Here is a 27,568-nt window from a genome sequence, read left to right as displayed (position 1 = left end):
ACAACAGGGATCAGCTTTCTCTTAGTTCTGAAGATTAGAAGTCTGAAATCAAGGTATCTTCAGGGCCATGCCTCCTCAATCCTATAGGCAGATCCATCCTTGTCTCTTCCTAGCTTATGGTGGTTTCCCAGCAACCTTTGGTGTTCATTGGCGTGTAGGTGCATCACACGTGGCACCTTTTTATAAGGACACCAGTCATATTGATTTAGGGGCCCACCCTATCCCAGTGTGACCTCGTCTTAACTAATTACATCTACAAGTGACCCTATTACAAATAAAGTCACTTCTGAGGCATGGGGTTGAGATTTGAACATGTGGCTATTGGAAGGGTATATTTAATATACCAGGAGGAGCAGGGGGGCGACAGAGGATGAGATGTTTGGATGGTATCACTGACTCAATGGACATGCATTTGAGCAAACTCCAGGGAAGAGTGAAGGACAGGGAAGCCTGGCGTGCTGCAGTCCACGGGGTCGTAAAGAGTTGGACACAACTTAGTGACTGAACAACCACAACAGTATATATTATTGATTCTTTATTCAGTATTTATTATTGATTCAAACAGTATATATAGTTGATCTTTTTCCATTATAGATTATTATAAGATATTACCTATATTTCCTTAATTTCATTCTTAATCATTCATAGTGTGTAGAAGTAGATGATTTTTTTATTGAAATATAATTGCTTTACAATGTTGTGTTAGTTTGTGCTGTACATGCAGTGAAGTGATAGGCTTGATTTTTATATATTGAAATTGTATCCTACAACCTTGCTGCTTTTGGAAGGAGGACATTTCCCCCTACCCCTTTTGAGTTCTTTTGGTTGGTGTAATAATCGAATAGACACAAAACAGATTAATGGGAGGGAAAGGAACTATTTTGTACACATGGAGGTCTCATACAAATGAGACTCCCAAAGTGACCAAAGCAGGATATTTTATATATCAATTTTGAACAAAGAAACAATTATTTGTGAAAATTTAATGAAGGGGCTTGTGCTTAAAGTTGTAAAATTTGTTTATACAGCTTTCTTAGCCTTGAATTCCCTAACTCTGGTGATAAGGATGCTTTCTGTTCTCCTGGTATAGGGAAGAGATTGTCTTCCCTCTTTAAGGGGGAAACAGGGAGGTCAGAGTATTTTTTATATCATTTTGTCCTCTATTTCTCAAGGAACTTCAACTCAAGATCATCAGTATGCCATGGTGGCATATCTTGGAGTGGCCTGCTCTGATCACAAGTGAAAATGAATGTGAACATCGCTCAGTCGTGTCTGACTCTTTGTGACCCCATGGACTATACAGTCCATGGAATTCTCCAGGCCAGAATACTGGAGTGGGTAGCCGTTCCCTTCTCCAGGGGATCGTCCCAAGCCAGGGATCAAACCCAAGTCTCCTGCAATGCAGGCAGATTCTTTACCATCTGAGCCACCAGGGAAACCCCTCTGATCCCCAACATTAGGTCTAATGGGTTTGTGTGTGTGTGTATTCCTTGGGGTTTTCTATATACAAGATCATATTGTCTGCAAATAGACATAATTTTAATTTTTCCTTTCTGATCTGCAGACTTTTCTTTCTTTTTACCCCCCAGTTTTCCTGGTACTTTGCCTCAGTACAATGTTGAGTAGTATTGAGAGCAGGTATCTTTGTTTCATTCCTGATCTTGGGCAGAAAGTTTCCAGTCTTTCACCACTAAGCAAGAAGTCAGCTGTGGGTTTTTCTATGTCTAGTTTATTGGTATTTTTTTTTATCATGAAAGAGTGTTGAATTTTATCAAATGCTTCTTGAGATAATCGTGTAGTTTTATTCTTTGAGTAAAATGTGTTACAGTGACTTTCCAACATTGGACCAATCTTGCATTCCTGAGATAAATCTCACTTTTTTATGTGTAGCTGCATTCAGTTTGCTAGCGTTTTGTAGAGGATTTTTGCATCTGTATTTATAAATGACACTGATTGATAGTTTTCTTGATATATATTTGTCTAGTTTTGGTGCCAGAAGGGTAATACTGACTTCACAAAATGATCTGGGAAGTGTTCCTTCCTCTTCTGTTTCTAGGAGGAATTTGAAAGGAATTGGTGTTAATCCTTTTTTAGATGTTGGTAGAATACAGTGGTGAAGCCATCTGGTCTTGAGGTTTTCTTTGTGGGAAATTTTTTGATCACTACTTCTACCTCTGCTTATTATAGATCTATTCAGCTTTTCAATTTCTTACTGAGTCAGTTTCATTATTTTGTGTCTTTCTAGGAATTTGTACATTTCACCTAGTTATCTCAAGTGTTGTTATACAGTTATTCATAGTATTCTTTTATAATCCTTTTTATTTCTGTAAGGCTGGTAGTGTTGTGACCCCATCTTTCATTCATGATTTTCTCTCTTTTATTTTCTATCTAGCCCAAAGCTTTTCAATTTGTTCATCTTTCAAAGTATCAACTTCTGGTCTTGTTGATATTTCTCTATTGTTTTCCTGTCTTTGTTGCAATTACTTCTGCTGTAATCTTTATTATTCTTTCCTAAGGTTTGCTTTGATTTAGTTTTCCATTTCTTTTACTAACTTATTAAGGTAGAAAGCTGTTGATATGAGTTGTCATCTTTTTAATGTATAATTTACAGCTGTAAATTTTTCTGCAAGCACTGCTTTCGCTACATTCCGTAAATTTTAGCCCCTTATATTTTCATTTTCATTCATCTCAAAGTATTTTCTAATTTCTCTTGTTATTCATTGATCTTTTAGTGATTAAGGATTATGTTGTTCAACTTCCACGTATTTGTGAATATTCAAATTTTCCTGTTATTTATTTCTAGTTTTATTCCATTTTGAGTAAAGAATATACTTTGTATGAGTTCAGTCCTTTTAAACTTATCGAGCCTTGTATCATGGGCTGTCATATTCTCCAGGCAAGAATACTGCAGTGGGTTGCCACCCCTCCTCCAGGGGATCTTCCTGACCCAGGGACTGATCCTGTGTCTCATGTCTCCTGCATTGGCAGGCGGGTTCTTTGCCACTATTGCCATCTTTGAAGCCCAGTTGCGTTATAGTGTTGTTCAAATCTATCTCCTTGTTGATCCTCTGTCTACCCATCATTGAAAGCGGGGTATTGAGGACTCCTCCGATGATTAGGAGTCGGACACGACTGAGCGACTTCACTTTCACTTTTCACTTTCATGCATTGGAGAAGGAAATGGCAACCCACTCCAGTGTTCTTGCCTGGAGAATCCCAGGGACGGGGGAGCCTGGTGGGCTGCCGTCTATGGGGTCGCACAGAGTCGGACACGACTGAAGCGACTTAGCAGCAGCAGCAGCAGCAGCCGATGATTATTGTTAAATTGTCTAATTCTCCGTTCAGTTCTTTCGGTCTTTGCTTCATGCATTTTAGTGCTCTCTTATTAGGTATATGTTTATAATTGTTAAATCTTCTTGATAGAGTGCTTCTTTTAGCATGATAAAATGTCCTTCTCTGTCCCTGTTAACAATTGTTTGTTGTTTTAAAGTGTATTTTGTCTGATATCAGTATAGCCACTGCAGTTCTCTTTCAGTTGCTGAGGGATAGATCATTTGTATCCTTTTAGTTTCAACATGTTTTGTCTCTGAATCTAAGGTGTGTATTGATTGTATAGCATGTAGTTTGGATAGCATGTAGTTTGATTGTTATAACCGCCCCCCCCCTCAAAAAAAAGTCCCTTATGACAGTCTCCACCTTAGTTGCAGTGTTTGGTCCACTTGAGTGTCCTTTCTGACAAGGTGGGATTTACGCCTTCCTTTTGGCTATTTGTTTTCCCTGTGTCTCACATCTTTTCTGTTGCTCTATTTTTCCACAACTGCCTTCTTTCTGTTAAACAGATATTCCCTAGTGCACCATTTAAATTACCTTGTCATTTCTTTTGTGTCTTTTGAATTATTTTCTCAGTGGTTGTTCTGGATATCTTCATTTCTAATAATCTGATCATTGAGTTCAGATTAATACCAACTTTATTTCAATAACATGTAAAATTTTGCTCATATGCATTTCTATTTCTCCCTTGCTTTGTGTTATTATTATCCACATTAAATCTTTATATATCAGATGCCCACCCACATCCCAGTGCCATGGCATGTCACTGCCTTCTGACCTCCATAGTTTTATGATGAGAAATCGGCTGCTGCTCTTATTGAGGATGTCTTACACATAATATGTACTAAGTCACTTCTCTCTTCTGGCTTTTGAGATTCTCTTTCTCTGACTTTCAATAGTTTGATTATGATGTGTCTTGGTATGGTTGTCTTTGAGTTTATCATATTTGGAGTTCATTGAGCTTCTTGGGTCTGTAGGCAAATGTTTTTCATCAGATTTGGGCAATTTTCTGTCATTATTTTTCAAACACCCCTTTTGCCCTGTTCCTCTCCTTCTGGAGTTCTCCTTATGCTCTGCTGGTGCACTTGATGCTGCCCTAGTCTCTGAAGCTTTGTTCAGTGTTATTTTTCTTTCTGCTTTTCAAGACTGGTAAACCCGATTTACCTGTCTTCAAGATTACCAATTCCTTCTTATATCTGCTGAACTCTGCTGTTGAATAGCTATAGTGAATTTATCATTTCAGTCATTGTACTTTATAACTCTAGACTCTTTATTTATAATTTCTCTCTCTCTATTGATACTCTCTTTGGTAATACATTGTGTTCATACTTTCCTTTAGTTCAAATAGTATTTCCTTTAGTTCTTTGAATATATTTTAAGTAGCTGATTTAAAGTCTCTAGTCTGGTCTTTGAAACTATTTCTTATTGATAAGGTTTTGCCCCCTGCCCCGCCCAGTATCTGGATCACATTTTTTTTTGTTTCTTCGCATGTCTTGTGATATTTTCATGAAAATTAGCCACTTAAATTAATATAATGTTGTGGCTTTGGAAATCAGGTTCTTCCCTCATCCTCAGAGGTTTCTGTAGTTGCTGAAGTTACTTGTTGGGTAACTTCTCTGAACTATTTTTGTAAGGTCTGTATGCTTTTCGGTGTGTGTCCACTGACGTCTCTGCTTAGTTAGATTAGTGCTAACAATTGGTCAAAGATTTCCTTTAATGCCTGGAACAATAAATCACCTGGTCATTGCCAAGGGGTTCTGTATGCTTGTCGTGGTATGCCTTCAACACTCGGCCAGAGACTTAGTAATATCTCTGCCTTGCACTTCACTTTCTGCTTGTAAAGAGCCTCGGTGTCAGCTTGTGGTGAGAGGGCCTTATCAGTTCCTTTCTGAGCATTTACACAATCCTACTACCTGTGCCTCAGCCTTCTGGATTCTGGGAACATTTCAGATTTTCAAAGCCCTTATGGACATCTCCTGCCCTAGATTTTACTTTTAAACTTTTTGAGGTAGCCTGTTGTTTGCCTCAATAGCGTGCAGTAGCCATAGCATCAAAAAAAATTACCTTGAAATGTTTTTACCAACACCCTCAGGGAAAAGACTTTCCTCACTGGACAAGCTCCAAGTCTAATCAATTAGGGCAGCCTTGCAATCGAGGCTTCCGGGAGCTACCAGACAGGTCACATGATGGCAGTTCTGTGGGAATGAGGCTTTCAAGAAGCGCCGACCCCGGCTTGCCTCTCCTGCTGTCTGCCAGGCTGCTGTTTTCCACTGTGATTGTGGTTGTTGATTTTCAAGGCTATCATGGAGCCGGAGAGAGGGGGGTGGAAATAAGACAAGTTAAATTGCCCCAAAGCTCACTGTCGTTACTGAGTTTTGGTCACTTTTCTTGATTGAAACTTCCCAGATTGCTGAAATCTTCTGGTTAATTTCCAGATTCTGAAAAGCTGGTTCTGACCACTTTTGTCAGTTTTCTTACTGCCTTTCTGGAGGTTGGTTAGAATTTTTGAAGGTCCTTACTCCACTTTTACTGATACCACTGCCTGGGTAACATCTTGACTGTAACTCTGAGAGAGAGACTAAACCAGAACCATCCTACAAAGGCACCCCCAAATTCTTGACCCACAGACACCAAGATAATAAATGTCTGTTCTTTTAAGTTGCTAAGTGTTTGAGTAATTTTTTAGGTCATGATACCATTTGTAAGGAAATACATATATTTCTCTCCTCTTGCTGCTGCTAAGTCGCTTCAGTTGTGTCTGACTCTTGGCAACCCCATGGACTATAAACCACCAGGCCCCTCCGTCCATGGGATTTTCCAGGTAAGAGTACTGGAGTGGGGTGCCATTGCCTCCTCCAGTGCATGAAAGTGAAAAGTGAAAGGGAAGTCGCTCAGCTGTGTCCGACTCTTCGTGACCCCATGGACTGCAGCCCACCAGGCTCCTCCGTCCATGGGCTTCTCCAGGCAAGAGTACTGGAGTGGGGTGCCATTGCCTCCTCCAGTGCATGAAAGTGAAAAGTGAAAGGGAAGTTGCTCAGCTGTGTCCGACTCTTCGAGACCCCGTGGACTGCAGCCCACCAGGCTCCTCCATCCATGGGCTTCTCCAGGCAAGAGTACTGGAGTGGGGTGCCATTGCCTCCTCCAGTGCATGAAAGTGAAAAGTGAAAGGGAAGTCGCTCAGCTGTGTCCGACTCTTCGAGACCCCGTGGACTGCAGCCCACCAGGCTCCTCCGTCCATGGGATTCTCCAGGCAAGAGCGCTCTACACCATGTTCTACAAGTTTTTTACTTAGTGAATAGTGGTTTCTTTCTTATTTCTTTAATATTTGGCTGCATCAAGTCTGAGTTGCATCATGCAGGATCTTCTGCCGTGGCACACGGACTCTATTTGTGGCGCGTGTGCTTCGTTGGTTACTGCGTGATGACTCAGCTGCCCTGTGGCATGTGGCATCTTAGCTCCCCGACTAGGGATCAAACCAGTGACTCCTGCATTGCAAGGTGGATTCTTAACCACTGGACCACCAGGGAAGTCTCCCCCTTTCTTTTTTATGGCTCTCTCAGATACTGTGCATACATTTGACGAGTAACTTATGATGCATATCTGCCTCTACTCACTCAATGATGTATATTAAGACTGTGTCCAGTCTTCTGCTGTTTTAAATAATGCTGGATTGTGGTAGTTTTCTTTCTGGCACATGTGTTAAGTTTTCAAATGGGCCTGGCTCTGCCACATATGTTTATAGGAGCTGGCAGAGGCTTGATGACAAAGAGGTCTCTTTCTAGCCTTTCCTGCACCAGAGACGGGCTCCCACATGTGGCAGGCTATGTCATAAGTTGATGTCCTTACAGACAGGCTGACATAGACCTGTCTGGCTTGAGGAAAATGTCTGCTGAGGGGTGTTCCTCCATTCCTGTGATGGATTTGAAGAAAAAAAAAGCATAATGCAGGGATGAATAGTCTTATTTCTTCAAGATTTCTGTGTAGAAAATTCCCATTTCTAGTTTTGTGTTTGCCCTCTAAAACCTGAGCTTTTACATTTTGTTTCCATAGAAACAAAAAACCTGAATGAATCTAGTATTCTCCCACAGGACAGGCAGTTATCTCACTGAACAGGAAGTCTAGAGTTTTGAGGGTTCCAGGGCTGGTTGATAACATTGAAAACCCAGGTTTCTTCCATCCTTCACCACTCTCTCTGTTGGAGGTGGCTTCATCCTTGAACTAGGAACAATATGGCTGCAACAGTGCTGGGTATCACATCCAGACCCAACCCACCTAGAGAGAGGGGAGAGAGAGAGAGACTCTTTCTGTGGCTCTCTGGGGGGAGTGAGAACTTGATTCACAATCATTCTTGCAGATTTCTCCTTATGGCTTACTGGGCAGGATAGGGTCACCTGTCCATTGCTGAAACCGTCACTGATAGCTACAGGGTAAGCATTCGGTGCGGGAGGCAACCCCAGCATCAGTGAAGCAGAGATGGTGGCCTTCCTGCAGGCAGTGAGAGTTAGCATTAAACCTAAACTTGGAGCTTTGTTCTAAGGTCTTTATGTCACGTTGTTGTTGTTCACTCACTCAGTCGTGCCCACCTCTTTGTGACCCCATGGACTGCAGCCCGCCAGGCTTCCCTGTCCTTCACTATTCCTGGAGCTTGCTCAAACTCATGTCCATTGAGTCAGTGATGCCATCCAACTGTCTCATCTTCTGTCGTCCCCTTCTGCCCTCAATCTTTCTCAGCATCAGGGTCTTTTCCAATAAGTCGGCCCTTCTCATCAAGTGGCCAAAGTATTGGAACTTCAGCTTCAGCATCAGTCCTTCTAATGAATATTCAGGACTGATTTCCTTTAGGACGGACTGATTTGATCTCCTTGAGTCCAAGGGACTCTCAAGAGTCTTCTCCAACACCACAGTTCAAAAGCATCAATTCTTTGGTGCTCAGCCTTCTTTATGATCCAACTCTCACATCCGTATATGACCACAGGAAAAACCATAGCTTAGACTCAGTGGCAAGCCACTCCAGTAGTCTTGCCTGGAAAATCCCATGGATGGAGGAGCCTGGTAGGCTATAATCCATGGGATCGCAAAGCGTAAGACACGACTGAGTGACTTCACTTTCTTTCTTTTCTTTCTTTCTTGACTATATGGACCTTTGTTGGCAGAGTAATGTCTCTGCTCTTTTTAATACGTTGTCTAGGTTTGTCATGGCTTTCTTTCCAAGGAACAAGCATCTTAATTTCATGGCTGCTGTCACCATCCACAGTGATTTTGGAGCCCAAGAAAATAAAGTCTGTCACTGTTTCCCTTGTTCCCCCATCTATTTGCCATGAAGTGATGGGACTGGATGCCATGATCTTTGTTTTTTGAATGTTGAGTTTTAAGCCAGCTTTTTCACTTTCCTCTTTGACTTTCAAGAGACTCTTTTGTTCCTCTTTGCTTTCTGCCATAAGGGTGGTGTCATCTGCCTATCTGAAGTTACTGATATTTCTCCCAGCAATCTGGGTTCCAGCTTGTGCTTCACCCAGCCTGGCATTTCGCATGATGTGCTCTGCATATAAGTTAAATAAGCAGGGTGACAATATACAGCCTTGACGTACTCCTTTCCCAATTTGGAACCAGTCCATTGTTCCATGTCTGGTTCTACCTGTTGCTTCTTGATCTGCATACAGGTTTCTCAGGAGGCACGTAAGGTGGTCTGGTGTTCCCATCTCTTTAAGAATTGACATCGATCTTGTTCTGTTTTCCCTTTGCCAGGAAACTCTAAGCTAAACTTGCTGCTACTTGGAGCAATTATGGGACATCCTGGCATGTTTTATCCTCCCATTAGCTTTTTTATCTTCATTTTTTAATTGTGTGTGAAATTTCTGGAAACTACATTCTTGGAGTGGAGCTTATTGAAAATAGTATTTTTAATTTTCAGTTTTTGAAAGTTAATCTTAAGGGAAACTTGAGTCTTTACTTTTTGTAAAATCATTTGGAAGGTAAATTTTTTTTCTCTTCCGAAATCATTTTCTTTTTGAGAGCTCCACCACACCTGCAGGTCTGTGGCCACATCACTAGGTACCTGGGGATATTTTAAGCTGAACAATGGAGTGAGAGACCAGTGCCTCATGTGAAGCCAATCTCTGTCCAGAAGGAAACATATTTTTAATATATGAAAATGCTCAGATAAATTCTTATTTCTTCTATTATTAGAAACACTGCCTACTCCACACTCTGTGAGCGACTCGCGCTCGGGCCCCCTCTTAGTCTCCGGGACAGAAGCGCCCGGCGAAGCCTCAGTCCTCCCCACGCCGCCTCCTGCATTGTTCTCGGCCTGCAGTGTTGTTTTTGGCCCCTGAGTTAATGCTATTGCTTCCTGACGGCTGAGTGTGTTTCCTCCTTTTCTCGGTTTTAAATAGGATCTTTTCCACGGGACAAGAATGGGGCCTTTCAGCTGGGGTCTGAGGGGTTGGTGAGGTGGGGGTGACAGGAAATGGGAAGGGTGGCTTGTGAGAACACCATGTTGCAGGGCCCTTCATTCTACAAAGAGAGTGTCTGTTAAACCTTTTCAAAATCAGCGTGCTGGGCCCAGACTGCTGAAGGGCAGGCTCTGGGCAGCAGGTCAAAGGCCAGGAGGCGACGTGTCCAGCCAGCTGCTGGCAGTGCCCACACTGCCGGTGCACTGAGAGGTTTCGTTTTCTGGTGCACAGGCCTTGTGGGAGGAGCAAAGACACGCTTTTCTCTCGTGACGCGAGCCGTGACCGTGTCGGTGGAGTGAAAGGGCTTCTAACTGTACGCACGTGATGGTCCCTGACTTTCTGAAATTTCCTCTTTTTATAGCAGGATGAGACAAACTGTTCAAAGTTTATTCAGCTTCTTCCTGAGCTTGTTGTGAGCCCATGGTTTTAATAACTCCTTTCCCCATTGTTTCTGATCCCGATCCTTGGGGACAAGGTTTCCTTGTGACTCAGAAGCCCGTTCTTCCACATCCAGTTATTTCTTTGAAGAAGATGGGGGAGCAAGACTGCTTCCTACTTTCCTTTGACCTTTTTCTCCCCTTGCTGGAAAGGTTCAGCTCAAACAAGGTGGGCAGACAGACCTTTCTCTCTGCTCCCGAGGAGACACGGGCAGCACCCACTCACCACTGTCCGTTCCTGCCGAGTCCTCTGTGAGGCTCAGGCAGGAGGTGGAAGGTGTGGAACACGGTTATTGCTCTGCTTCTCCCCCGGCTCGGAGTGCCTGGGGGCTCAGGCCTTGCCCGCGGCCGCCCCAGGGACCCCAGCAGCAGGGACTAGAGCTGCGCCCTTCGTCTGCCCCCTCCCCGCCTTGCCCCTGACTGCCTCAAGCTTGTGTCGTGTCCACAGAATTAAACATGAGGTAGGCTTCACTGCAGAGTCCAGAGTCCACCTCCAGCTGCCTCCCTCCTCTGGTGTCCACAGGCCCTCAGCGGTCACATCCCCGTCTGGACTGGTGGTTCCCCTCTCGAATCCTGGTTATGGACTCACACCACCTCATCCGTCATTCAGATTTCAAACCTTGGAGTTATAGAAATAACCACAGGTATTACATTTAGAGAAACCCAGAAAAGCACAAGGCTGGCAGTGAAGCCCCAGTGACCCCTGCCTCCACAGACAGCCCCCGCCTCCACAGACAGCCCCCACAAAATGCCAGTGCATTTCCTTCCTTCTAGTTTTTTTTTCCTAATCACATGAATCTTCTCCTCTCCTTCCAAAATGGGTCATTCCATATTCTTCAATGAGTTTTCATTTAATAACACAGCCTTGAGGTTGTCCCGTTTCCCTGATTTGCTAAATCATTATTTTTAGTGACTGCAAGCAACTCTGTTTTGGAATCACACCAAACTTTTCTTCTCAACAGTCCCCTTTGCTGGGCATTTTGATTGTTCCCAGTTTCTAACTTATAAACAGCTGTGGTGCACACCATTGAGGTTTCCCTGTGGTCCCCATCTCACTGGTTGTTGCTTGAGTTAGTGCTGTGTTCCAGCTTCCCCATCCCTCTCCAGCCCCTCCTGGCTTTGGCCCAGGGGCAGATTGTCTTGTCTCTTAAACTTGGGTGAAATTAGCAGGGTTTTGTTGTTCTGTTGTGAAATAAACTCTGTATTTTATATCATGCCTTTTCCACTGTGAGGTGATAAGGATATTTTCTTCATTTTTTTCCTAATGCTTGTATGTTTAATTTTCACTTCTATAATTTTAAAAAAATTTTGGCTGCACGGGGTCTTAGTTGTGGCATGCAGGATCTTTGATCTTTAGCTGTGGCCTGCGAACTTGTAGTTGTGGCATGTGGGATCTCGTTCCCAGACCGGGGGTTAAACGTGGGCCCCTGCATTGGGCGCGTGGAGTCTTAGCCTCAGGGCCACCAGTTGTGGTTTGGTTGGTAAGTCTTTCTGACTCTTTGCGACTTCATGGACTGCAGCATGCCAGGCTTTCTTCACATCTCCTGGAACTTGCTCAAACTCGTGTCCGTTGAGTCGGTGATGCCATCCAACCATCTCATTTTCAGTTCTAAAGCGCTGGCCACTAGGAATCACTTTCTCAGATAGCTACGTAGTCCTCCTCACAACATTTATGGAATAAATCCATCTTCCCTCCAGTGGTGTGAAGCAGCATCTGTACTATTCTACTAAACCCCTGTGTCTGTTCTGATATACTCCTGGCTCTATTCAGTTTTATGTATTCATGTAAATAGGGGTCAGTGTCTCAGTGTTTTAATCATGGCAGCTTTTTATTTTCATGTCTTGGGCTAGTCCTTTCTCTTCACTCATCATTTTCAGAATGTTCCTGATTTTCCTTCATATGATAGATTAACGTGAGAATGACAACTCCATTAAAACGACTTTGAATTCATAGAATAAGTTAGGGAGAAATTGACAGTTTTACAAAATTAACTTATCCTGAAAGTAGGGTTTGCCTTTTCATTTATTCAGATCTTTTACATTCCTCAGGAGCACCGTTCAAAATTCACATATGGACACAGAGTGACCCCTGGTCCCCACAGGCAATCCATGTCACCTGTTCCGTGTGTGCATAGCCAGAGATTTTGTTCATGTAGCATTTAGACAAATGCTAGCGTGTGTGTGCATTATTCTGTTATATCTTGGCAATCTCTCCATATTAGCACGTGAGGAACCTTCTCATTCCTTTTTATACCTAAAAAAAGCATAGGATTCTATTGCAGGGACAAACCATCATTTATTTACTCACCCTTCTTAAATCATAGACATTTAAGGTGTTTTCAATCTTTTACTAGTACGAGCAGGGCTGTCATAAACAATTCTGTGTATGTATCTTTTCCCACATATTGAGCATATCTTTGGGGTTTCCCTCGTGGCTCAGATGGTAAAGAATCTGCCTGCAGTGTGGGAGATCTGGGTTCGAATCCTGGGTCAGAAAGATCCCCTGGAGAAGGGAATGACTACCCACTCCAGTATTCTTGCCTGGAGAAAGAATCCCATGGACAGAGGAGCCTGGCGGGCTACCGTGCGTGGGGTCACAGAGTTGGACATGACTGAACATGGCTTTAGGAAGGTGTTTCTGGAAGTGGAACTGCTCGGCCATGATGCACCTACAGTTGTGATCCGGGCACCCTCGGCAGTGCTGCCCTCCAGAGGTTATACCGTTTACACTCGCCGCCACATGTAAGAGTGCCTGTGTCCACACTGTCTCTTTTGTTTACTAACCTTAAAAGTGAGAAATATCTCAAATTGGTTCTACTTTGCATTTCAATCACTATCAGTGAGACTTAGCATAAACTGGAATCATTTTATGCTTTGAACTTTCTGTTCATATCATTTTCCTATTTTTTCCTACTGGTTATTGAGTTCACAAAAATCGGTATTTTGGGAAGTACACTTTTTGTAAAATGAATGAGAAACATTTCGTTTCTTTTGATTTATTGTGGTTGGTATCTAGAATATTTTTATAGTTGAGTTCATTACTGTTTTTTCATATGGCTTCCCTGTGTTGTATATATACCGCTTAGACTTTCTCTACTTAACATATTCTCCTAGCCATCTAATCACCAGGCATGGTGACCACATTAAAAAAAAAAAATGATGAACTATTTCAACATTTAGAAGAGTACAGTGATACATTTTTAAAAGACAGATATACCCATCACCAGGGCTTCCCAAGTGGTGCTAGTGGTAAAGAACCCTCCTGCCAATGCAGGAGATGTAAGAGATCCCTGGGTTGGGAAGATCTGGAGGAGGGCATGGCAACCCCCTCCAGTATTCTTGCCTGAAGAATCCCATGGACAGAGGAGCCTGGTGGGCTACAGTCCATGGGTCACAAGAGTCGGACACAACTGAAGCAACTTAGCATGCAGCACATACCCATCACCAGAACTAATGGTAACGTTTTGCCGTGTCTGCTTTAGATTCGTCCCTTTGAACGTCCCTCCAGTGACAGTGCCTCCCCTGCCCCTGAGATCACTGCCTTTGTGAAGTTGCAGTGTGCCCTCCTGGTCATGGTCGGGGGCCTTGACTTTCAGACTGAAGAACCCCCTCAGGCTAGCTGCACTGGAAGGGATTTATCAGAACTCTTGAATGAGTTTCCTGGAAAGTCTCCCTAAAATACAGATCAGGGCTTGGGCTGAGTCAGCTGCTGTACCCCAGAGCCCCTTGCTTCCACTGCAGTCAGCGCTGCCAGTGGGGAGAATGCAAAGTCAACAGCTCTTCACGTGTTCTCCGTTTATGACGTGATTCTTTTAATTTTGGTTGCGCAGCACGGCATTAGTTCCCTGATCAGGGATCGAACCTGCACCCCTTGCAGTGGAAGCACAGAGTCCTAACCCCTGGAGCGCCAGGGAAGTCCCTGTGCAACATTTCTACATAGAGCCTTGTACACTTGCATCTCTGCCCGTGTATGTGCTACGTCGCTTCACTCGTGTCCAACTCTTTGTAACCCTATGGACAGCTGCCCACCAGGCTCCTCTGTCTGTGGGATTCTCGAGGCAAGAATACTGGAGTGGGTTGCCATCCCCTCCTCCAGGGGCTCTTCCCGACCCAGGGATCCAACACTCGTCTCTTACATCTCCTGCGTTGGCAAGTGGGTTCTTTACTGGAAAGCCCTTGCATCTTACAGGGGAACCTAAGGGAGTATGGAGGGAAAAGCACTTGCTTTTCTAGTTTGTGTCTACACCAGGAGCTTGGTATCACACAAGCCAGTTCACAGCTTTGGTAAACTTCCTGAACGTTTTAATGCTCCTACTATTAATTTTTCCATGAGCAATAGAGTATTGTTTCGGGTATTCAAAACATTGACGCAAATGGTATCATACTGCAACTTAGCCTTTTCTTTCAGTATTCTTAAGCCTTTCCCTGTTGACATCTGCAGCTCTACCTCATTCTTTTTAACTGCTGTGTATTGTCTGTGTATTAGTTGTTACTGTGTAACTATCCTAAAATTTACTGGCAAGGAACAGTGTTTACCATCTCCCCGTTTCTGTGGGTAGGAACCTGGGGGTGGCTGAGGTGGGTCCTCTGGCCCAGGGTCTCAGGTGTCTGCTGCAGCTGTGGTCTCATCCAAAGACCCAGCTGTGGCAGAATCTGCTTCCAGCACACTCGCATGATTGTTGGCTGCATGACTCCATGGTGGCCGTGGGCTGAAGGCTGGCTTCTTTACAATGTAGGCCTCTCCACAGGGCAGCTCACAGCATGGCAGCTTGCCTCATCAGAGCAAGCAGATAAGAACAAGAGAGAGAGCAGGGTGGGTGTCACCGTCTGTAATGAATTGTGGTTTAGTCACCCAGTTGTGTCCAGCTCTTTTGCAACCCCATGAACTAATGCCCACCAGGCTTTGTCCATGGGACTTCCCGGGCAAGAATACTGGATTGGGTTGCTATTTCCTCCTCCAGGAGATCTTCCCAACTCAGGGAATGAACCCACATCTCCTGCTTGGCAGGCAGATTCTTTACCACTGAGCCTCCTGGGAAGCCGAGCAGGTTGAATAATCTCCCCCCAAATTCAAATACCCTGAAACCTCAGAATGTGACCTGTTTCTTGCTATTATTCCCTGCTCCCCCAACTATACCTACTTAATTTTGTCTGGATGTTTACCAATCTGTGCTTACCATTGCTTTCTATAGATACCCCACCTCCTCTTTCTGAACTCGTTAAAGAAGTACATCTTTCAGCAGTTTTTTTTCCCCATAGTGTTCTGTTCATGATTAACATATGTGCATGTCTGGAATAATCTTTATTTACCTTCGCTCTTGAACCAGTTTGGTATGTAATTCTAGGCTGACAATTTCCTTTAGTATTTTGAAATACTATTTGTCTTGTTGTTGCAAATAAGAATTCTGATGGCAGTCTACCGCTCGTTCCGTTGTAAGTGATCTGTCTTTTCTCACGGCTTTCAGGTTTTTCTCTTGAAGCCGAACACTCTGCATTTTCACGGTGTTGTGTCATCCTGTCTGAGATCTGACGTGCCCTGTAACATGAGGAGTTGGTTGTCAGGTCTGGAGGGACTCCCAGGCGCTCTCTGGACAGCGCTTCTCCCCACTTCTCCTCCCCCCCAGATCACCTAATTTAGACACAGTTCGGAGCATCTCATTCTACCCTCCATATTTTAACACTGGTTTCACATTTTCCATTTTTAATCTCTGTGCTACACATTGAGTCATTTCCTTAAATCTTCCAATTGGCTACTTCTCTCTTTAGTTATGTCTGGTTTTCTGGTAAACCTACACAGAAGTTTTCCATTTGTTTTAATGACTATGTTCTTCATGCCTAGAATGTCTCTCTGGTTCTTTTTCAGATTTTTTTTTTCCAAAACTACCTTGGTTTACCTTATGGTTTTCATTGCTTCAAACATGTTAAGTGCTTTCATCCTAAAGTCTCTTGCTGATTATTCTATCTCTGCCTCATCATGGTTGAGTTCCTCGTGGGATCACTCTCTTCTTTCCTGGAGGGGAGAGGACTTTCTTCCCACGTCAGTCAACAGTTACCAACTTGGGTCACCTGTCTCCACACAGGAAAAGGGCGGGGTTTGTTTCCTTAGAGAGACCCTGAAGGGCTGGCCTTGTCAGACCTCCAGAGTGAATGGGCATCAGGAAGCCAGGACCATCCCTGGGAGCCCCTCTGCCAGCCCTCCGGGGCACATGGTCTCTCTGAATGGGCACCTAGTGGTGAATTAAAGGTATCGCTGAGAATTCTTCAACATATTCTGGCCCTTAGTGACCCCAAAAAGTCATTTAACTATTTATTTCTTCTGTCAAAAAAAAAAAGGTATCTTCTTTATTTATACGGAGAAAAAGATAGAGTATTTTAACTATAAGACTTCAAAGAAAAGGTGACACATGTTTTCTTTAAAACAAATACTTTAATTTCATTTTTATCTGGAAAAAAAGCATACAAGTTTAAAGGAAACAGCAAGATCTTTGACATGTCACTGTTGTCTTTTTTTTTAAACGGTACTATAACTTGTTCAAAATGTGAAGATACAGAACTGTTATAAATTTCTGGAATCAAAGACTCCAAATACAGATGAAAACATATTAGTTATAAAATGTCAATTCACGAAATATTCCATTTTCTCTGTTTTTTATCAGGAATATTCTATAGAAACACTGTATACAAAATAAGGCAGACTTTTAGAAATTCAAGTATAAGAGTTTTAGGAAAAATAAGTGTGAAGTCCGATTTCTTTCACTTTGGGGAGTCGCCTGCAGAGCTGGTGTTGGGGCTCTGGCTGCTGCACAGAAGAGCCCTTTGGAGCGCTTCTGGGGCCACTAGTGGTTGTTCAGTCACTCAGCCGTGTCTGACTCTCTGCGACCCTATGGACTGCCACACGCCAGGCTTCCCTGTCCTTCACTATCTCCTGGAGCTGCTCAGACTCGTGTCCATCAGGTCGGCAATGCCATCCAGCCATCTCGCCCTCTGTCGTCCCCTTCTCCTCCTGCCTTCAATCTTTCCCAGCATCAGGGTCTTTTCTAATGAGTCTGCTCTTCGCATCAGGTAGCCAAAGTATCCTTCCAATGACTATTCAGGACTGATTTCATTTAGGGTTGACTGGTTTGATCTCCTTGCAGTCCAAGGGACTCTCAAGACTCTTCTCCAACACCACAGTTCAAAAGCATCAGTTCTTCAGCACTCAGCTTTCTTTCTGGTCCAATTCTCACATCCATACATGACTATTGAAAAACCATGGCTTTGACTATACAGACCTTTGTTGGCAAAGTAATGTCTCTGCTTTTTAATACAGTGTATAGGTTTGTCATAGCTTTTCTTCCAAGGAGCAAGCGTCTTCTAATTTCATGGCTGCCATCACCATCTGCACTGATTCTGGAGCCCAAGAAAATAAAGTCTGTCATTTTTTCCATGTTTCCCCATCACTTTGCCATGAAGTGATGGGACTGGATGCCATGATCTTTGTGTTTTGAATGTTAAGTTTTAAGCCAGCTTTTGCACTCTCCCCTTCCACTTCCATCAAGAGGCTTTTTAGTTCCTCTTCACTTTCTGACATAAGGGGCAAATCATCTGCACATTTGAGGTTATTCATATTTCTCCCAGCAGACTTGATTCCAACTTGTGCTTCATCCAGGCTGGCATTTCACAAGATGAACTCTGCATATAAGTTAAATAAGTAGGGTGACAATATACAGCCCTTAACATATTCCTTTTCCAATTTTGAAACAGTCTGTTGTTCCATGTCTGGTTCTACCTATTGCTTCTTGACCTGCATACAGGTTTTTCAGGAGGCAGGTAAGGTGGTCTGATATTCCCATTTCTTTAAGAATTTTCCACAGTTTGTTGTGATCTGCACAGTCAAAGGCTTTAGTGTAGTCAACAAAGCAGGTGTTTTTCTGGAATTCTCTTGCTTTTTCTGTGAGCCAACAAATGTTGGCAATTTGATCTCTGCTTCCTCTGCCTTTTCTAAATTCAGCTTGAACATCTGGAAGTTCTTTGTTCACGTACTGTTGAAGCCTAGCTTGGAGAATTTTGAGCATTACTTTGCTACCATGTGAAATGAGTACAATTGTGCAGTAGTTTGAACATTCTTTGGCATTGCCTTTCTTTGGGATTGCAATAATAATATACCTTTTCCAGTTCTGTGGCCACTGCTGAGCTTTCCAAATTTGCTGGCTTATTGAGTGTAGCACTTTCACAGCATCATCTTTTAGGATTTGAAATAGCTCAACTGGAATTCCATCACCTCTACTAGCTTTGTTTGTAGTGATGCTTCCTAAGGCCCACTTGATTTTGCATTCCAGGAAGTCTGGCTCTAGGTGAGTGATCACACCATCATGGTTATCTGGGTTATTAAGATCTTTCTTGTATAGTTCTTTTGTATATACTTGCCACCTCTTCATATCTTCAATTTAGATATCTTAATCTTTTTATGTTAGGTCCATTCCATGTCTGTCCTTTATTATGCCCATCTTTGCATGAAATGTTCCCTTGTTATCTCTAATTTTCTTGAAAAGATTTCTAGTCTTTCCCATTTTACTGTTTCTCTCTATTTCTTTGCATTGTTCACTTAGGAAGCCTTTCTTATTTCTCCTTGCTACTCTTTGGAACTCTGCATTCAGATGGGTATATCTTTTCCTTCCTCCTTTGCTTTTCGCTTCTCTTCTTTTCTCAACTATTTGTAAGGCCTCCTCAGACAACCATTGTGCCTTCTTGGATTTCAAAAGTTTTCCCAATTAACATCAATCAGAAAAGCCTAACATACACAAATTTTTTTTTTTTCACTTAGAAATTTACTTATTTTTTAAAATTTATTTTAGTTGGAGGCTAATTACAATATTGTAGTGGTTTTTGCCATATTTTGACATGAATCAGCCATGGGTTTACATGTGTTCCCCATTCTGAACCCCCCCATCCCATCCCTCAGGGTCATCCCAGTGCACCAGCCCGGAGCACCCTGTCTCATCCATCAAACCTGGACTGGCGATCTGTTTCATATATGATAATATACATGTTTCAATGCTATTCTCTCAGATCATCCCACCCTCGCCCTCTACCAGAGTCCAAAAGACTGTTCTATACATCTGTGTCTCTTTTGCTGTCTCACATGTAGGGTTATTGTTACCATATTTCTAAATTCCATATATATGTGTTAGTATATTGTATTGATGTTTTTCTTTCTGGCTTACTTCACTCTGTATAATAGGCTCCAGTTTCATCCACCTCATTAGAACTGATTCAAATGTATTCTTTTTAATGGCTGAGTAATACTCCATTGTGTATATGTACCACAGCTTTCTTATCCATTCATCTGCTGATGGACATCTAGGTTGCTTCCATGTCCTGGCTATTATAAACAGTGCTGCGATGAACATTGGGGTACACGTAACATACACAGATATTTCTATAGTGCAGTAAAAATGTATCATTTATTTTAAATTTGCATTATGAAAATAAGTCTATACACCAAGTGATACGTATTTTTAATGACTATGAATCATGTAAATTTGGTCATGGCATCTAAAGTTGGCTTTGGCTTTGAAGTATTTTTAAATTCATAGAAAATAGTGAACTTCTAATAAAATAAATAAAACATTTTAATAATTGATATTAATAATCAACTTCAGAATTTCTTTGTCTTTTTCATTTGCCGTTTAATTTTAAAAGAGAAGTCACTTTCAGTAGTGTTCCAAAGTGAATGATTGCACCTTCTATGATGTGGAAAAGATCCTATTGCCATTAGCTCTTCTTAAGCGCTGAATATAATTGAGAGAAACTGCAACAAGAAATTCTCTGTCATCAGCAGAAACTCTGTCAGCGTCCTTGGCTGGGCCTCCCGAGCTCAGGTTTGGACAGACGGACGCTGATGCAAGCCGTGTTCTCTGAGACTCTCCGCAGAGCCCCAGCAGCAGGCTGGCGCAGTGAGTGGACGAAGCCTCGCTCTACGGCAATGGCATCAGGTGGTGGTTAGGAAAGGTGACCGCGTCCCTGGGTGCTCTCGTAGGCTCTGTGCATCGGGGGGCTGATTGGCTAATACTGAAAGGAACTCTGGCCGCCCTTCCCTGGTGACCACAGGGGTACCGCACTATTCGGGAGGCGGGCGCAGGCTCCGCAGCTTCATGTCATCCAGTCCTTTCCAGTATTTAAAGTTGTTGTCGAGATGCTGCATTAACTCAGGCAGGTCTACAAAGGCTGCAAGAAAGACAGGAGTGTGATAAGACTGCACCTTCCCGGGGTGCACATGGAGGCTTTCTAAGGAGAGGGACAGACAGGAGGGGACAGTGCTCCGTGCTCGGCAGACATGGAACGGCCCACGATAGGCTGAAACCCCATCTGCACCCAGTGCCTGCCGCGCCTCTGCCACCAGCGGACAGAGTGGAGGGGGCTCGCCCGTTTTATCACCATTAATCAGCACCCTGGGGCCTGGGCTGCCTGATTCCAGCCCTGACCAGCTCTCTGGGGCGTCCCATCCCCCTTCCTTGAGCCTGTCCCCTTCCACCTGCAGCTCGTGGCACGAGCAGCAAGCTAGTGAAGAAAACTTGGGCCAGGAGTGGCCACATCTGGTCTGGGCCCAGAAGCAGTGAGCAGAGCCTGCAATCTGGCCCGAGGCCCCAGCGCCTTCCGCCACCTCAGTCCTCCGTCCCCTGCCTCTCAGCATGGGCTCGTCTCCTGCTGACGGGATCCAGACTGGACATGGGTCTGCCTCCCGGCAGGGGCCCCTTGCCTAAAAGCCCTCTACCTGCCAGGGGGCTCCGCCCATGCTGAGGGCTACAAGGAGGGCCGTGCCCCCGTCAGAGACCAGCCTGCCCTCAGGTCGGCTACTGGAGAAGGTGGAGAAGCTGGGTGAGGGGACAGCGGAAGAGCTCCCTCAGAATGTTGAATCCCAGGCTTTTGACCAGCAGCCCCTTCAGCCCCACGTTCAATGCTCTCATCTTTGCGACTGGGACAACAGGTAGCCCCGGAGCCGGGGGCAGCTGAGGAGAAAGCAGAGAGCACCCCACCTGCCGGGACCTCCTTGACAGCGCCTGGCTTCTCGGCCTCTGCACACTCTGAGCCGCTGAACATACTCTACAGTCAGAACAGCACTATGCGGTCCTTAACGTGGGCTCCCCGTTACTGAGGGAGATACACTCGGTGCATTCTTACCGTCCCAGGCATCAAACATGTCTGTGATGAAGTAGTCGATGAAAGAGATCTGGGATTTGGGGATGCTGCAGGTATTTCTGTCAAAAACCGGCATCACCACAGGCAAGTCCCGTTGCTTCTCTTCGTCTGTCTGCAAGGCAGAAAATGCCAGAATTAGGAGACCCCAGGACCAGGCTCCATGCCCACCAGAAGCATTCCCTCCACCAGAGCCTTTCCGGGCAGCCCAGGGAGCTCGTGGGAGAAGCCGGTCACAGCGCCAGCGAAGCACCCGGACCCTCCATGACATGTTATGTTGTCCCCGACGGGACCACCCAACCTACATCTTCAGCACCTGAAGGCTCCTGCTGAAGCTCCTGCAGGTGTTGTGTGGAGTTCCTGCACTGCAGGAGCACAGCAGTCTGCCCAGCCGTCTCCCACCTGTGGGCATGTCAGGGGCCTGACCCAGGGCCACAGTGCGGAGTGAGAAACAGCCCCCCTCACAGAGAAGGGACGAGTGTCTGCTTCTTACCTCAGGCCAGATTGTTTCATTTAAAAAAGGTCTAAACACCCTTGAGGCAAAAAAGCTCTAGGATGAAGATTTTATGTACTTTGATAGACCCTTAGAAACATCTTCAGTATTCCAATAGTATGTGTACAAAACTGGAAATATAATGAAGATCCTAGTGGGAAGTAGGACGCAAGTTTATCTTAAAAGATATAAGGGAATTTCTTGTTTTTTGTTTTCCTCATGTTGCTTTCATCAAAGGATCCAGGAGAAAGGATGAAGTGATGCCCAAAGGGTGATGAAGAAGCAGGGGGTCCTTCCTGGAGTGAGGTATGAACTTGGAGGGTTTGACAGCACCATGGGAATCACTGAGAGATCCCTGGGGAGCCAGGCAGCCAAGGATGAGAGTTAAATAGATGGCTACCCAAGGGGCAGGATGAGGGGTCTTGAGTGCAGGACCAAGTATGGCTGGGGTGAGCCAGGCAAGAGGACTGGAACCATCTCCTGGCTCTGGAGGCACAGCTATCCTCAGGGGTCCAGGGTATTTGTTCTGTTGGTCTGGGCAGGCTGCCCCTGTGGGCAGCTAGTGGGAAAGTGATGGAAGGGGCAGCTCAACACGGAAGACAGGCTGGGAGTTAACACTTAGGAAGCCTGGTGTGGGTGCAGGAATTGGTTCTCTAGGGGCACCCAGCAGGGAGGGTGGAGATCCTGGGACGAGTGGACCTGCTGACCAATCCTGGCTTCTCTGGACAGTGGTCAGTGAGAGCAAGGGCTGAGGATGGGAGGTATGCAGTGCATTCAGCCATCAGCCAGAACCTGGCTCTGTGAATGAGCTCTGTGGGCCATGTGGGGCTGTGGGAAAGTGAAGGACCTCTGTTAAGCGTCTAATACGGGGACCAGAATTCAGGTGTTCCACGGGAGCAAAAGAAGACCTACACTTGGGGCTGGAAGCCTGTCCCTCCAACGCTTATACCTGGAGCTGTTCCCACAGGGCAAACCGGGCCAGTCCTCCTTGTCCCCCCAGCCCAGGGCTGTTCTGGACAGCTGGCCAGGAGCTGCCTCCCCGGTTCCGTTCTGCTTCTGTCTTTTCCGAGGCCTGGCAATCACAAGCAGGGTGGCAGGGACTGGTGAGAAGTTACGGCCACCTCGCCCTGCACATCGATGGGTCCGAGGCCCGAGACACTGGAAGAACTGGCTCCACAGCTGAAGGCAGGTGACTTTCCTTGGAAGTGACAGTGATTCGCTACAGCTCTCAACATGAAATCTCCACTGGAGGACAACAGGCAACCTCTGGGGGTTTTCCCGGGAAGGGCCGTTCTGCACGTAGCACCATGCTGCAGAGACACGCTTGTGCGAGGAGCTGCGGACAGTGCTGGGGACAGTGCCAAGGAAGAGGCCTGGGCTCCCTGTGCAGGTGGGCGGTGCCAGACTCCGGGCCAGGGCAGGAGCCAGCAGGAGGGGCTGCTGCTGTTCCAGGCCTGGGGGCCGAGGCACACAAGCTTGGCTGTGACTGCTCAGGCCAGGCTTTCCTGGGAGGCAGGGCAGGGACCATCTACACCAGCTGTTGGGCCAGGAGCACACCCCAGGAGGTGTGGGAGGCAGGGTCGGGGGCTCTGGGCAGAGGATGAGTGGGGAATACTGCCAAGTCTGGGCTTCTGCTGTGGTGGAGCCTCTGCTGTCAGGCCAGTGCTGGCTCAGCAGGGTCAGCTCCGTGCGAATCTCTGCCCTGGTGCATGTGTGGCAACGGGTGGAGGGTGCATAGGAGCTTGTTGATTATCTCTTTTATATACAGTAGTGTGTATCTGTTAATCCCAAACTCCTAATTTATCCCTTTCTCTTGAAGTCTGTGAGTCTGTTTATGTTTTGTAAATAAGTTCCTTTGTATCATTTTTTGAGATGTCACATAAAAGCTGATGTGATATTAATATCTGTCTCTCAGATTTACTTCACTTAGTATGATAATCTCTAGGTCCATCCATGTTGCTGTAAATGGCATTGTTTTATTTTTTATGGCTAAATAATATTCCATTTTCTTTTCCATTCCTCTGTCGATAGACATTTAGATTACATCCATGTCCTGGCTATTATAGTGATGCAATGAACACGGGGGTGCATGTATACTTTATGATTTTCTTAGGATATATGCCTAGGAATGGGATTGCTGGATTATATAGTAGCTGTCTTTAGCTTTTTAAGGAACCTCTATACCTCCATAATGGCTGTACCAATTTACATTCCACGAACAGTGTAGGAGGGTTCCCTTTCTCCAAACCCTCTCCAGAATGTATTGTTTGAAGACTTTGATGAACATTCCTGACCACTGTGAGTGGTAAATCATTAGAGTTTTGATTTGTATTTCTCTAATAATTAGTCATGATGAACATGTATGTCGTCTTTGAAGAAATGTCTATTTAGATCTGGCTATCTTTTTATTAGGGCTCCCTGGTGGCTCAGAGGTTAAAGCGTCTGCCTGCAATGCGGGAGACCTGGGTTCGGTCCCTGGGTCGGGAAGATCCCCTGGAGAAGGAAATGGCAACCCACTCCAGTATTCTTGCCTGGAGAATACCTCGGACGGAGGAGCCTGGTGGGCTACAGTCCATGGGATCGCAAAGAGTCGGACACGACTGAGCGACTTCACTTTCACTTTCACTATCTTTCTATTGGGTTATTTGGGTTTTTTGATATTGTGCTACATTAGCTATTTATATATTTTGGAGATGAATCCCTATCAATCACTTCATGTGCAAATATTTTCTCCCATTCTGTGGGTTGTCTTTTCATTTTGTTTATGATTTCCTTTGCTGTGCAAAAAGCTTTTAATTAGGTCCCATTTATTTTTTCATTAATCTAGAAGTGGATCCAAAAAGATATTGCTGTGATTTATGTTAGAGTGTTCTGCCTATGCTTTCCTTTAAGACTTTTATAGTATCTGGTCTTACATTTAGGTCTTTAATCCACTCAGTTTTGTTTTTGTGTATGGTGTTAGAGAATGTTTTAATTTCATTTTTTACATGTAGCTGAGAGTTTTCCCAGCATCACTTATTGAAGAGACCGTCTTTTCTCCATTGTATCTTCTGACCTCCTTTGTCATAGATTAAGGACCACAGGTGTATGGGTTTACTTCTGGGCTTTCTATCTTGTTCCATTGATCTGTATTTCTGTTTTTGTGCCAATACCACACTGTTTTGATGACTATAGGTTCGCAATATAGCCTGATGTCAGGGAGACTGATTCCTCCAGCTCTGGTTTTCCTTCTTGGGATTGTTTTGGCTATTTGGGGTCTTTTGTGTTTTCATACAAATTAAAAAATTTGTTCTAGTTCTGTGAAAAATGCCATTGGTGATTTGGGAGAGATTGAACTGAATTTGATTGCCTTGGGCAGTAGTCATTTTGATAATACTGATTCTTCCAATCCAAGAAGGCCAGGGTGTCCCAGAAATGGAGCCTGCAGGCTGCTGGGTGGGGACAGGTCTCAGTGCCAAAGCGGTGACCTCTAGGAGAGCTCAGCTGAGGAATTTACCACAGGGCCTCCCCCACTGGTGTTCCTGCCCCTGCAGTGGGCCACAGCCGACCCCCACCTCCAGGAGACCCTCCAAAACCTGCAGGTAGGTCTGGTTCAGGCTCTAACGGAGTCACTGCTCTGGCCTGGGCACCAGTGCTCATGAAACCTTGTGCGTGCCCTCAAGAATGGAGTCTGTCTCTCCCAGTCCTGTGGAGCTCCTGCACTCAAGCCAAACGCTCTGGGGACTCCTCCCCGATGCCAGACCCCCAGGCTGGGAGCCTAACGTGGGCTCAGACCTCATTCTGGTGAGAACCTGAGCAGGTGTGGGATTTGATTACATCGTGAAAGTGCTCGTCCTCCTGTCTTGTGGTTCTTGGTCTTTGGGTGTAGAGCATCTTTCTAGGTAGGTGCCAATCCTTCTTTGATGAGATTGTCCAGCAGTTGTGATTTTGGGGTTTTCATGAGGAGATGAGCTCAAGTCGTTCTACTCCACCATTTGCCCTTCAATTTTTTCTAGTGTTTCTTTACTGTTTGCTCATTTTTTTTGCTCTTATGTTACTTCTTTCCTACTTACTTTGGGTTTACTTTGTCTCTTTCTAGTTTCTTAAACTGAAACCTAAGATGTTAACTTTAGGGCTTTTCCACTAATTATAAATGTCCCTCTGATAACTGTTTTGCTTGCATCCCACAATTTTAATATACTTTGATTAATTTCCTTTATCTGAACCTTAGACTATTTAGAAATGTCAGTTTCTGAATATTTGGTGTTTACCTAGGTACCTTATTCTTACTAATTTCTGATTTAATTCCACTGTGCCTGGAGAATAGATTCTGTATGATTTCAATTATTTTAAATTTACTGAATCTTGTCTGTGACCCAGCATGATGCATATTGGTGAACATATCAGTGTCCTTAATAAATATTCTGTAGACATGTGATACGTGTTTTATAAACATTAAGTAAGGTAAGGTGGTTAACAGTGTTGTTGGGATTATGTGTTTTTACTGATATTTTAATCTGGTTGTTCTATCAATTGCTGAAAGGGGGTACTAAAATCTCCAACCATGTTGTACTTGTCTCATTTATTTTGAAGCTCTGTTATTAGATACACACACACTTATGCTTATGTCTTCCTATAAGACTTTTTATCACTATGACGTCTCTCACTATCTCTGGTACTATTCTTTGTCTTGATGTCTGTTTTGTCTGAGATTAATATAGCCGTTCTAATCTTTATATTTACAGTCTCCATGGTATATCTCTTTCCATCCATTCACTTTACACCTCTCTGTTCTTTATATTTTAAGTGTGTCTTTTGTAGACTGCATGTAGTTGGGATTATTTTTTCAAGATCCATCCTGATGATCTGTATTGGAGGGTTTAGTCCACTAAAGTAAGTACTGATGAGTAGAGCTGGAGCTCCCATTTGACTGTTTTTTCTATTATTGTTTTCTCCTGCTGCTTTTGTATAATTTAATAAATTTTAGAATTCCATTATAGTAATATATCTATTAGCTTTTAAGGTACACTGATTGCTCTAGGGATTACTAAATACATTTTGGGATTACTAAATATATCTTTCACTTCTCAGTCTACTGAGCTAATACTATAACACTTAATGTAACATGTAGAAACCCTGGATTCAGGTAGATCCATTTTACTTTCTGCTATCCTTTATGCTATAGTTGCCATATAGCTTATGGTTACATATATTATATCCTTTACAATTCAGTATTATAACTTATACTTAAAATAGTCCTATGTATTTAGAGAAATTCCAAGGAAAAAAACTTTTATAGTTACCCAGCTATTTATCATTTTTTAAAGTGTTCTTATCTTATTTTTACTGAGGAATTTGTTAAATAGCATTATATTAGTTTCAGATGTACAACATAATGATTCAAAATTTTTGTATATTGCAAGATGATTACCATAATAAATCTACTTAACATCTGTCACCATATATAATTACAGAATTTTTCCTATAATTACAACTTTGAACATCTACTCTCTTAGTAATACAGTACTGCATATTTGAAAGTTGCTAACTACAGTTCCCATGCTGTACATTACAACCCCATGACTTCTTTATTTTATAGCTGGGAGTTTGTACCTTTTGACTCCCTTTAACCATCTTGCATCCACTAAGCTAGCAACCACAAATTTGTTCTCTGTAAGATTCTACATGTAAGTTAGATGATA

General features: G+C 44.0%; 1 protein-coding gene, 1 long non-coding RNA gene and 1 other non-coding gene across 10 annotated transcripts in view; 2 read left to right on the top strand and 1 right to left on the bottom strand.

The window, feature by feature from the left end:
* LOC138984385 (uncharacterized) overlaps positions 1–27,568 on the top strand; it is a 47,954-nt gene that overhangs the window by 14,597 nt on the left and 5,789 nt on the right. The window lies entirely within an intron of this gene.
* On the top strand, positions 6,999–7,145 carry LOC138984517 (small nucleolar RNA SNORA12). Its single transcript, XR_011461806.1, has one exon. It is a non-coding gene; the product is annotated as a small nucleolar RNA SNORA12 (small nucleolar RNA).
* Positions 19,644–27,568, bottom strand: part of PDE8A (phosphodiesterase 8A) — a 143,303-nt gene continuing 135,378 nt past the window's right edge. For all 8 annotated transcript variants that reach the window (XM_070358347.1, XM_070358342.1, XM_070358341.1 and 5 more), the window contains 2 exons: positions 21,380–21,509; positions 19,644–20,425 (listed from right to left, as the gene is read on the bottom strand). In XM_070358347.1, coding sequence (XP_070214448.1) covers positions 20,319–20,425; positions 21,380–21,509 — 237 coding nt within the window. In that variant the 3' untranslated portion in view covers positions 19,644–20,318. The remainder of the gene's footprint in view (positions 20,426–21,379; positions 21,510–27,568) is intronic.

Source organism: Bos mutus, chromosome 21, assembly GCF_027580195.1.
Source record: "Bos mutus isolate GX-2022 chromosome 21, NWIPB_WYAK_1.1, whole genome shotgun sequence".
NCBI lineage: Eukaryota > Metazoa > Chordata > Mammalia > Artiodactyla > Bovidae > Bos > Bos mutus.
Note: the sequence above shows the minus strand (reverse complement) of the source record. Positions and strands in the feature narration are given on the sequence as shown.